Source organism: Nycticebus coucang, chromosome 1 (assembly GCF_027406575.1).
Source record: "Nycticebus coucang isolate mNycCou1 chromosome 1, mNycCou1.pri, whole genome shotgun sequence".
Lineage (NCBI taxonomy): Eukaryota > Metazoa > Chordata > Mammalia > Primates > Lorisidae > Nycticebus > Nycticebus coucang.
The window spans coordinates 128,218,001-128,230,290 of record NC_069780.1 but is presented as its reverse complement, the minus strand read 5'-3'; the positions used below and the strand labels follow the sequence as shown (position 1 = coordinate 128,230,290).

At 38.0% G+C, this 12,290-nt stretch overlaps 1 protein-coding gene across 1 annotated transcript in view; it reads left to right on the top strand.

The window, feature by feature from the left end:
- ZFYVE16 (zinc finger FYVE-type containing 16) overlaps window positions 1-3,075 on the top strand; it is an 81,277-nt gene extending 78,202 nt beyond the window's left edge. The window contains exon 18 of the mRNA XM_053587619.1: window positions 1,139-3,075. Within this exon, the coding sequence (XP_053443594.1) occupies window positions 1,139-1,297 (159 nt within the window). The 3' untranslated portion in view covers window positions 1,298-3,075. The remainder of the gene's footprint in view (window positions 1-1,138) is intronic.
- Window positions 3,076-12,290: the final 9,215 nt, after the last annotated feature.

The following is a 12,290-nucleotide window of genomic DNA, read 5'->3' as shown; positions in this document are numbered from 1 at the left end:
AAGCACCTGATAATTTTTATTTGAGTAAGCACTATTAATATTTTTTTTCTTTTTTGAGACAGGGTCTCACTATGTTGCCCTTGGTAGAGTACTGTAGCATCACAGCTCACAGCAACCTCAAACTCTTGGGCATAAGCAATTCTCTTGTCTCAGCCTCCCAAGTAGCTGGGACTGTAGGCACCCACCACAACACCTGGCTGTTTTTTTGTTGCAGTTGTCATTGTTGTTTAGCTGGCCCAGGCCAGGTTCAAACCTGCCTGCCTTGGTGTATGTGGCTGGCATCCTACCCACTGAGCTACGGGTGCCACCCACTATTAATATTTTCGTTAGTCAAAAGTATTAAAATATATAATTTCCACCATCAACATTAAATTCTAATATTGCATATTATTGTGATAACCCATTTGAAATATTGTTAAGATTTTTTACTATGGGCTTTTAAAATTTAAATAACCTTAGTAATTATTAAAAGCTTCATCTGGCTTGGCAACTATAGCTAATTGGTTACGGCACCGGCTGTATATACTGGGGCTGGCAGATTTGAACCTGGCCCAGGCCTACTAAACAACAATGACGACAACAACAACAAAAAATAGCCAGCGCTGTGGCGGGCACCTATAGTCCCAGCTACTTGTGAGGCTGAGGCAACAGAATCGCTTAAGCCCAAGAGTTTGAGGTTGCTGTGAGCTGTGACACTATGGCACTTTAGGGTGACATAGTGAGACTCTGTTTCATAAATAAATAAAAGCTTCATCCCTCTAATGTGTTTATGTATTCATTGAGAGGAAACCCAAAGTATGACTTAATGGTAATTTAATCATTGTGATATCAATGGGAGGGATGATTATAATTTATGCCTACTAGGCAGGCAAATACCACATACAGGAGAAAGTGGAACTTTTTTGTATAAATAATATAGAGTATTAGGATTCCTGGTTTTCACCCAGGCAGCCTGGGTTCGACTCCTGGTGTGGGAACAACGACAACAAAAAATAATAATAATACTATAGTGAGTATTTTATTGACATGTTTAAACTGATATTTGAAAATATTTCAATTATTTTACATTCATATTCTGAGCTAAACAAGATTGCTCATTTCTCTGGTTGTCTTATCAAGATTTTTTTTTCCTCCCTAGGTTGAATTTCAGGCAGGATCTGAAGGCCAACTTCTGCCTCAGCATTATCTAAATGATCTTGATAGCGCACTGATACCTGTGATCCATGGTGGGACCTCCAACTCTAATTTACCATTAGAAATAGAATTAGTATTTTTCATTCTAGAAAATCTTTTTTAGTGAAAGAATGTATATATTATATACTGCAAACTGATTTGTTAAAACTAACTCTAGCCATAAAGCTGAAAGGCCACAAACACTAAAAGTAAATATTTCTGATGTCTGAAACACATAAGCTTTGCTCTTTAGGCAGAAATTATCTTTTGAAATCTTTAGCACAATACTTAAATATTTAAAAATTTAAGAGATCCACAGTTTTTAAAGCCTTAAAAATTAAGTACTAAAAGAGTAGGATTTCTTCTATGTTCAAGAAATTTTATAGCATTTACTGTGTTATTTAAATGCTAAGCCAAAGTATCTGCACTTATGTATACCTCTTTATGCCAAGAATGATTTTAATGAAGGCCCTTTCAGATGTAACCTTATGAAGGAAATATCTTTTTTGTGTATATGCTGCTTGGAATACTGGTTTTTAAAATACTGTCAAAAATGTATTTCATTGGCACAGACCAGTTTTGAGATCTTAGACTAAAAATTCTTTGAGTAAAGCTAATAACTTATTTGTATAATTGGAGTGGAGACTTATCTCCATGATTAGATAAACTCTGATTGTTTGGATTAAAATCAGAATTTTGCCTTTTTTCTTCTCAAATTAATACATATACATACACACGGACACATATATAAAAACACATATACATCCATATAGTTTTTCCTGATTAAATGGGTATTCTTAATTGTGGGTGCTTCAGGATTTTGTGCTTCTATATTTAAGTATATTGTTTTTATAACAAGAACATATGAATCTGAATGTGTTTTATAAATCTTTAATAATTTATATATAAGTAATATTTTTATATTATAGTATATTATTTTTCCTCCTTTCCTTCCAAAGTATACCACTGTATTTACCACTTCTAAGAGTGATTGACGACAGGCAAGATAACCTTTGAAGTAGTCATTATGTAGCAATAAATGAAGCTTGAAACAGACTTTTTACTTCTACTTTAATCCTTAGAAATTTCTTGGCAACTGTACATATTTTCATTGACACCAATGTATTAAGTGTAAATTTTAATGAACTAATTACTTTTACATATTTAAAATTCTGTATATGGTAATTATCTTTTTATAACAAGATACTAACATAAGTTAAATTCTATGTATTTGAAATTGTTATAGAGCTTTACTCTTCAACTTCAAACAGCAAAAAAAAAAAAAAAAAAAAGTAAAGGACATATTTTTAGTCCTGTCATTTAAGTTATATAAAATTTAATCATTATTTTGATGCTTTAAAAATTCTTATGTGAAATACATGTTTTTGTATCAAAAACACATATCTCAAGTAAAAGAAACTACACTAAATATCCCTATTTTAAGAAAAATATTTATGAAGCATCTCAACTTGAAGATCAAGTCAAAGTTATAACTCAGGATCTGAGATCTCAAGCTAGTGGGGACTGAGAATTTTATAAGTTTGCCCATATGGTTTGACTGAATCACATCTGTAATACTAGCCAAAGACACAGTTTGGAGGAGACTATCAGCCTTCTGGAAATAGCTACTTCATGAACAATGTAAAATGTTGCAGATATTAAATAAAATGGCAACATGTAATAACTTGTGAAATTTATTGAAATGGTGTGAGATAAAAATTGCCTATCCAGTTTGTTTTCTTTTTATAGTGTGTGTATTTTGCAGTGTAAGTAATTGCACAGTCAATGAATGTTGAACTTACCTTAAAATAACCAAATGGTGGAGGGCTCTTCCTTGATGGGATAACGTAGCATCTGTTTACATGATGTCTTTACATTCAGTAAAATTTGGAGTTATGTGCCCTCAGTTTGGAGGCACATTTTAAAGTATTCCTTGTAAATGTATAGTATATTTTAAAATTCATTTGTTACTTGGTCATGTTCTTTACAATGGTACTTAATTTGAAATTTTAGTTCTTTAGGGGTGAAGAAATAGGATGGCTGTTTGGACTTTGTCAGCAATGATCTATTTTTGGTCTTATGCCACTGAATAATACACTTTTTTCTTGAATTTTGAAATATGAAGTAAAATCTAACTTATTTGTTTTATGCAGCTAATCAACCAACTTTGTGTGTGTCTACTTGCTATGTGCAGAGTCCTTTATTAGGTTTCCAAGTAAAAGTTCCTAAAAGATCAGACATAGTTCTTTATCAGCATTTATGGATTCCATGCCACAAGTAGTATGCGCTAAATGCAGAGAGTGCCAAGAGAAAGAGTAGCATTTGGCCATGTAGGAACAAAGATACAATTGTGGGAAACCTATTCCTGGAAATTGCTTGCCATAGGATATTTACATCATACTCTTGTTGAAAACAACCAAAGCTGATTAAAATAGAAGAATCATCTTAAAACATCAAAGAGATTTAAAGACAACACAGAATTTCCAGTCCAAAAATAAAAAAAATAAAGTTAAATGAGCATGGGTCCCTATTGTGACAATCTTATGGAATGAGGGAGATAGAAATCAAAGCTGAGATCCCATATACAATGATGAGTCTAATAGGAAACCCTCCCACAATAGTCTAAGACTACAAAATAGTTTCACCTTTAGGATGATGATGAACCAGAAGTGGAAGAAGCTATACAAAATAGAAGGAAAGTTTAGAATTGCCTAAATAATCCAGTGAATCTTAAGCATTGAACTTGCTTTAAGGTGTTCCCATTCTGGTAATGTCTGCATGTGTAAGGAAAAATAAAATGTAAATCCTTTCCATTAGAAAAGGAATTGTAAGCCTCAAATTACTTTTCAAATATAATGTGCACTAATATGCAGTAAAAAATAAGTAGACACATAAAGAAACTAAATTCTAGAGGCAAGAATCAGTGGAAACAATGAAAACAAACTCACAGACTTTGGGTATTTAAGGTGTGTTTTCTGTGTTTAAAGAAATAAAGTCAGATGAGAAGGTACCTGCAGAAAATGGGAAACTATAGAGGGTGATGGGGCTATTTGGACTGAGTTATGCAGACAGGGCTGGTCCCCAGCCTGTGAGCAGAGGCTTGCTAGGTGTGGACTGAGACCTGAGAGGAAGGGCGTGGTACCCTGATTCCAACAGAACCCTCAAGCAGTGGCTTACTGGATGTGAACCAAGACCTGAGGGGTAGGGTGTGGTCCCCTGTCTCCAGTGGGGCTGGTGAGCAGAGGCTTACCAGGTGAGGACTGAGACCTGTGGGTGGGGTATGGTACCCTGACTCTTAACAGAGCCTGCAAACAGAGGCTTGCCAGGCAATGGACTGAGACTGGCAGGCGAGGGCGTGGTCCTCTGACTCCAACTGGTCTGGCAAACAGAGGCTAGCTGGATGTGGACTGGGACCAGTGGTTGGGGAGCATGGATCCCTGGCTCCAATTGTACTGTTGGAGACCCTTGAATCCCTCTCTGTTGGGGAGGATTTGCTCAGCCTGAGACAATTTGGTTGAAACCTGTGTCTGGAGCTGTTAACTCGGGGACATTCTGAGGTTGAAGTTCTGTAGTGGAATAGGGTGGGGGCTGGACATTGCAACTGTTTGTATGTCTTCACAGTCAAGATTTAAACCAATACTGTGATTTCTTATGACAGGGTAGAGGTTGGCTGATATCAAAACAAAGCTAGCTTGTGCTATCTCCCCAAGTAGGTCCTCAAAGTCTCCAGCCAAAACTCTGAAAGAGGCATTTGTAAGGTTGTAGAAGATAAACCACAATTTTTTACAAAGCCTGGCACTTTGGTAAGGGGCTATCTCTACTACCTGGGAAGCCCAATTCAATCTCACCCTACCAGTTCTAATAACCAAATGGTAGAAAATAAACATGGTGTGGACCCAACAGAAGAACTCTGGCAACATGAATAACCAGAGTAGATCACCCCTCCCAAGAAATGACAAAGGAGGTAACAATTGCCATACATAGACAAATGGCAGCAATGTCAGAAGTCGAATTCAGAATATGGATTGCAAACAAGATAAACAAAATGGAAGAAAAGATAGGAACTGAATTCCAAAGAGTATTTCTAAAGTTGTCTCAAAATGTTAATAAATTCAAAGCCCAAGTCACCAAAGATATGGACATAATGAGAAAAGAGATAGCGGAGCTCAAAGAAATGAAAAAGTTAGTTGAGGAGCTCCAAAATACAGTAGAATCCCTAAGTAAATAGAGTTGACCAGGCAGAAGAAAGGATCTCTGAAACTGAAGACAAAGCTTTTGAACATTCCCAAACACTCAAAAAGTGATCATTTCCTGAGAGAGTTGTGGGATTACTCCAAAAGATTAAACATTCCTCTTACAAGAATTCCTGAAGGAGAAGAGGATGTCCCTAAAGGTACAGATGCTCTATTCCAAGAGATTTTGGAGGAGAATTTCCTAAACATTGCAAGAGATACAGAACTTCAGATAGCAGTTTCAGAACCCCAGCAAGACTCAATCCAAATAAAGCATCTCCTAGACACATTGCGATTAACTTTGCCAAAGTTAAGACAAAGGAGAAAATTCTGCAAGCAGCCAGACATAACAAAAGCATCACCTACAAAGGGAGAAGTATCAAAATGACTGCAGATCTCTCAGATGAAACATTTCAAGCCAGAAGAAGATAGTCACTGACCTTCAATCTCCTAAAACAAAACAACTTTCAGCCCAGGATCCTGTATCCAGCGAAAATGAGTTTCATTTGTGATGGAGAAATCAAATACTTCAATGACATAGACATGTTAAAGAAATTTGCCATAACTAAACCAGCTCTCCAAGATAGTCTCAGACCCATCTTCCACAATGACCAGCACAATACTCTACCTCCAAAGTAAACTCACCCAGAAATTTTGAACAAAACCCAACTTCCATAGTGGTGAAAGGATTAAAAATGTCCACTGGACATCCAAAAATCATGACACCCAAAATACAACCAGGCTTATCAATTCTCTCAATTAATGTGAATGGTTTAAATTGTCTTCTACAGAGGCACAGACTGGCTGACTGGATACATAAACTTAGACCGAATATCTGCTGTATACAAGAATCTTACCTTACCTTAAAGGATAAAAATAGACTCTGGGTGAAGGATGGAGTTGTATAATACAGGCAAATGGAAACCAGAAAAAAGCAGGGGTTGCAATTTTAGTAGCAGATACAATTGGCTTTAAACCAACAAAGATAAAGAAAGATAATGAAGGTCACTACACATTTGTCAAGGGAAACACCCCATGTGAAGAGACATTGATAATTAACATTTATGGGGATCGGCACCTGTGGCTTAAGAAGCTAAGGTGCCAGCCACATACACCTGAGTTGGTGGGTTCAAATCCAGCCTGGGCCCACCAAACAACAATGATGGCTGCAACCAAAAAAAAAAAAAAATAGCCGGGTGTTGTGGCAGGCACCTATAGTCCCAGCTACTTAGGAGGAGGAGGCAGGAGAATCACTTGAGCCCAGGAGTTGGAGGTTGCTGTGAGCTGTGATGTCATGGCACTCTACCCAGGGTGACAGCTTGGAAAAAAAAAATTATGCCCCCTACCAGAGTGCTCCTCAATTCATAAAGGAGACCCTAATGGATATGAACAACTTGATCTCTTCCTGCACTATAATAGTTGGAAATTTTAACACCCCTTTAACAGTTTTTGATAGATCCTCCAAGAAGAAACTAAACAAAGAAATATTAGACTTAAACCTGACCCTAGAACAAATGGACTTTACAGACCTCTACAGAACATTTCACCCTAATAAAACTGAATATACATTCTTATCAGCCCATGGGTCATCCGCCAAAATAGATTATATCCTAGGATACAAGACTAACTTCAGCAAATTAAGAGTACAGGCATTATTCCTTGTATCTTCTTGGACCACCATGGAATAAAAGTTGAACTCAACAGCAATAGGAATCCTCATACTCAAACAAAGTCATGAAAACTAATAATCTTAGGCTGAATGATAGCTGGGTCAAATACAAGATTAAAAGGAAATCACCAAATTTTTGGAACAAAATGATAATGAAGACACAAATTATCAAAACCTGTGGGGGGTGGTGCCTGTGGCTCAAAGGAGTAGGGTGCCAACCCCATACGCTGGAGGTGGTGGGTTCAAACACAGCCCCAGCCAGAAACTGCAAACAAACAAACAAAAGCCTGTGGATACTGCAGAGGCAGTCTTAAGAGAGAAATTTATAGCATTGGAAACCTTCATTGAGAAAACAGAGAGGAAGCAAACAACTTAATGGATCATCTCAAGCAACTGGAAAAGGAAGAACATTCCAACCCCAAACCCAGCAGAATTAGGGCAGAATTAAATAAAAATGAAAACAAAAGAATCATTCAGAAGATCAATGAAACAAAATGTTGGTTTTTTGAAAAGATTAACATTGATAAACCTTTGGCCAACCTAACCAGAAATAGGAAAGTAAAATCTCTAATAACATCTATTAGAAACAATAAAGGAGAAATAACAACAGACACTTCAGAAATTCAAAAAATCCTCAATGATTACTACAAAAATCTCTATTCCCAGAAATATGAAAATCTGAAGGAAATGGACCAGTATCTGGAAGCATGCCACCTTCCTAGACTCAACTAGAAGGAATTAGAAATCTTGAATAGACCTATATCAATCACTGAAATAGCATCAACAATATGAAATCTCCCCAAAAAGAAAAGTCCAGGACCAGATGGCTTCTATCCGAATTCTATCAAACCTTTCAAGAGGAACTAGAACCTGTATTATACAATGTTTTCCAAAGCATAGAAGAAGAAGGAATACTTCCCAACACAGTCTATGAAGCAAATATCAACCTGATACCCAAACCAGGAAGGGATCCAACAAAGAAAGAAAATTATAGACCAATATCATTAATGAATGTCGATGTAAAAATATTCACTGAGATCTTAGGAAACAGAATTCAACAACACATCAAAAAAAATTATGTATCATGATCAAGTTGGTTTTATTTCAGGGTTACAGGGTTGGTTCAACATACACAAATCTATAAATATAATACATCACGTCAATAAAATAAAAAACAAAGACCATATCATTCTCTCAATTGATGCAGAAAAAGCCTTTGATAATATCCAGCATCCTTTCCATGATCAGAACACTTAAGAAAACAGGCATAGAAGGAACATTTCTTAAACTGATAGAGGCCATCTACAGTAAACCCAGAGCTGATATCATATCGAATGGTATAAAATTGAAAACATTTCCACTCAGATCAGAAATGAGGCAAGGATGCCCACTGTCTCCACTGCTATTCAACATAGTAATGGAAGTCTTAGCCATTGCAATCAGGCAAGAGAAGATGATCAAGAGTATCCAAATAGGGTCAGAGGAGAGCAAACTCTCAGTCTTCACTGATGATATGATCCTATACCTGGAAAAATCTCAGGGACTCAACTTCAAAACTCTTAGAAGTGATCAAGGAATACAGCAGTGTCTCAATACAAAATAAATACTTACAAGTCAGTAGCTTTTATATATGTCAACAATAGTCAAGCTGAACAAGGATTCTATTCCTTTTACAATAGTACCAAAGATGAAATTATCTGGGAATTTACCTAACAAAGGACATGAGAGATCTCTTTAAAGAGAACTATGAAACTTTAAGAAAAGAAATAGCTGAAGATGTTAACAAATGGAAAAACATACCATGCTCATGGCTAGGAAGAATCAACATTGTTAAAATGTCCATACTACCCAGAGCAATCTACGGATTTAATGCAATCCCTATTAAAGCACTATTGTCATACTTTAAAAACTTGAAAAAATACTACTTCGTTTTACATGGAATCAGAAAAAAACCTCGAATAGCAAATACGTTACTCAGAAATAAGAACAAATCAGGAGGTATCGTTACCAGACTTCAGGCTATACTATAAATCTCTGGTGATCAAAATAGAATGGTACTGGCACAAAAACAGAGTGGGAGATTTATGGAACAGAATAGAGAAACAAGAGATGAACCCAGCTACTTATCATGATTTGATCTTCGACAAGCCTATCAAAAATATTCGGTGGGGGAAAGACTCCCTATTTAACAAATGGTGCTGGGTGAACTGGCTGGCGACCTGTAGAAGTCTGAAACTGGACCCCCACCTTTCACCATTAACAAAAATTGATTCTCACTGGATAAAAGATTTAAACTTAAGACATGAAACTATAAAAATAGTGGAAGAGAGTGCAGGGAAAACACTTGAAGAAATTGGCCTGGGAGAATACTTTTTATGAGGAGGACCCCTTGGGCAATTGAAGCAACACCAAAAATACATTACTCGGATCTGATCAAACTAAAAAGCTTTGGCACAGCCAAGAGCACAGTAAGTAAAGCAAACAGACAACCTTCAGCATAGGAGAAAATTTTTGCAGGTTATGCTTCCAACAAAGGTCTGATAACTAGAATCTATAGACAACTCAAACTACTCAACAAGAAAAGAACAAATAACCCATTTCAATGTGGGGAAGAGACTTGAACAGAAACTTCTCTGATGAAGACAGGTGCATGCCCTACAAACACATGAAAAAATGCTCATCATCCTTAATCATGAGAGAAATGCAAATTAAAACCACTTTGGGATATCATCTAACTCCAGTAAGATTAGCCCACATTACTAAATTCCAAAAGTACAGATGTTGGTATGGACGCAGAGAGAAGGGAACGCTTCTACGCTGTTGGTGGGAATGCAAGCTAATACGACCTTTTTGGAAAGAAGTTTGGAGAACACTCAAGGAACAAAAAGTAGACCTACAGTTTGATCCTGCAATTTCTCTACTAGGTATACACCCAGATGATCAAAAATTATTTTACAACAAAGACATTTGCACTAGAATGTTTATTGCAGCCCAATTAATAATAGCTAAGACATGGAAACAGCGCAAGTGCCCATCGACCCATGAATGGATTAACAAATTGTGGTATATGTACACCATGGAATACTATGCAGCCATAAAAAAGATGGAGACGTCACATCTTTTATGTTTACCTGGATGGAGCTGGGAAATATTCTTCTTACTAATATCTCCAGGGGGAAAAAAGTATCCAATGTACTCAATACTACTATGAAATCAATATATAACGACCTACACACTCATATGAATGGCAAAACATAACTATAGTCCAAAAAGTAGAAGGGAAGAGGAGAGAGAAGGAAGGAGAGGGGGAATATGGGAGGAGGGAGAATATTTGGGGGACCTCACCTAATGCATATGATGTGCATTGAAATGCAATGCATTGCATTGAAATACATTGGTACATTTCAAAACTATTAAGAAATGAGTATAATTGTGATGGATGTGTTACTAGTTCAATGTATGCATTTCACATTGTATATCGAAGCAGTACCCTGAACCCCATAAATGCATCAATGTAAAAAGTTATGATTTAATAAAAAATTAAAAAAAAAAAAGAAAAGAAAACAAAAAAATTAATGAAATTAAAATTTTTCAAATAAAAATAGCACACTGGTTATAGCACCAGCCACATACACCAATGATAGCGGGTTCAAACCCAGCCTGGGCCAGCTAAACAACCGCAACAAAATAATAGCCTGGCGTTGTGGTGGGCCCCTATAGTCACAACTACTTGGGAGGCTGACGCAGGACACTCGCTTAAGCCCAAGAGTTTCAGGTTGCTGTGAGCTGTAATGCCACAGCACTCTAACTCAGGGCAACATAGTGAGATTCTGTCTCAAAAAAAACACAAAGAAAGAAAAAACAAAAACCTGAGCTAGAAGACATCCAAAGAACATAGAGGCCTGATTGAGGATTAAAAAATAATTATATCCAGCGACCTGCAGCCGCCGGGACCTCCGTAGGAACGGCACTGTGACCTGCGAACCATGACCTGCGCCCACCCGGAGACCGCAACCCATGACCCGCTCCTGCCAGGACCTCTGTACGAACGGAACCATGACCCGTGACCCGCACCCGCCCAGACTTCCATATGAGCGACGCTGAGACTTGTGGCCGCCGGGCCTCTGCACACCCTGACCAGGAACTCCAGGAGCCGGGCAACCCCGCGTCCTCCCTCCTGTACCCTTCCTGCCTCCACACTGGCCAGCTTGTCTGGCCAGGGACTCTGGTAGCCGCGCACCCTCCGGAGCCTTCCCTGCTTCTGCGGGGAGCCCATCTCCTATCCAGAGACTGCTGGAGCCTTCGGCTCTCTGTGCCAAAGTCATCAGATACCAGGCACTCCCAGAACTGTGTGCACCACCCCCCGCCCTGTTGCTAGATCCAGGTGTGCCACACTCCTGAGCTGCTCCCACAACAAGAACTCCCTGGCTGGGGCAGCCCCAGAGGAGCTACACAGGGTCACTCCCTACAAAGATGCACCAACAATAGAGTGATCCCACTGGGGTCTAATCTTGGAGACACACCTCCCCAACTCTGAGGACGCCCAGAGGCAATGGTGAAAAACAATCATGAGGCAAAATCAATGGAAAAACTCTGGCAATACGAATAATCAGAGTAGATCAACTCCCCCAAGGAACAATGGGGCAGACAGAGCACAAGATCCCATGCACAAACAAAAAGCTGAGATGTCAGAAATCGAATTAAGAATCTGGATAGCACATACGATTGAATTAGAATTCCAAGCAGTAACCCAAAAGATGTCTGAAGAATTCAATGAATTCAAAGACCAAATGACCAAAGATTTTGACACATTCAGACAAGAAGTTGCAGCCCTCAAAGATCTCAGAAACAGAGTAGAATCCCTCAGTAACAGAATGGAGCAAGCCGAAGAAAGGATTTCTGACATTGAAGACAAAGCTTTCAAATGCTCCCAAACTCTTTAAAAAGGAAGAGAAATGGAGGGCAAAAACAGATCACTCTCTCAGAGAGTTCTGGAATAATTCTAAGAAAACCAATATTTGTCTTGTAGGGATCCCTGAAAGTGATGAAGTGGCCTCACAAAGCACAGTCTCTTCTTCAGGAGATTATGAAAGAACTTTACAGACATGCCAAGAGATTCTGAAATTCAGATAGCTGACAGTTTCAGAACTCCAGCACGACTCAACCCAAATAAGACATCCCCCAGACAAATCATAATCAATTTCACTAGTTAATAT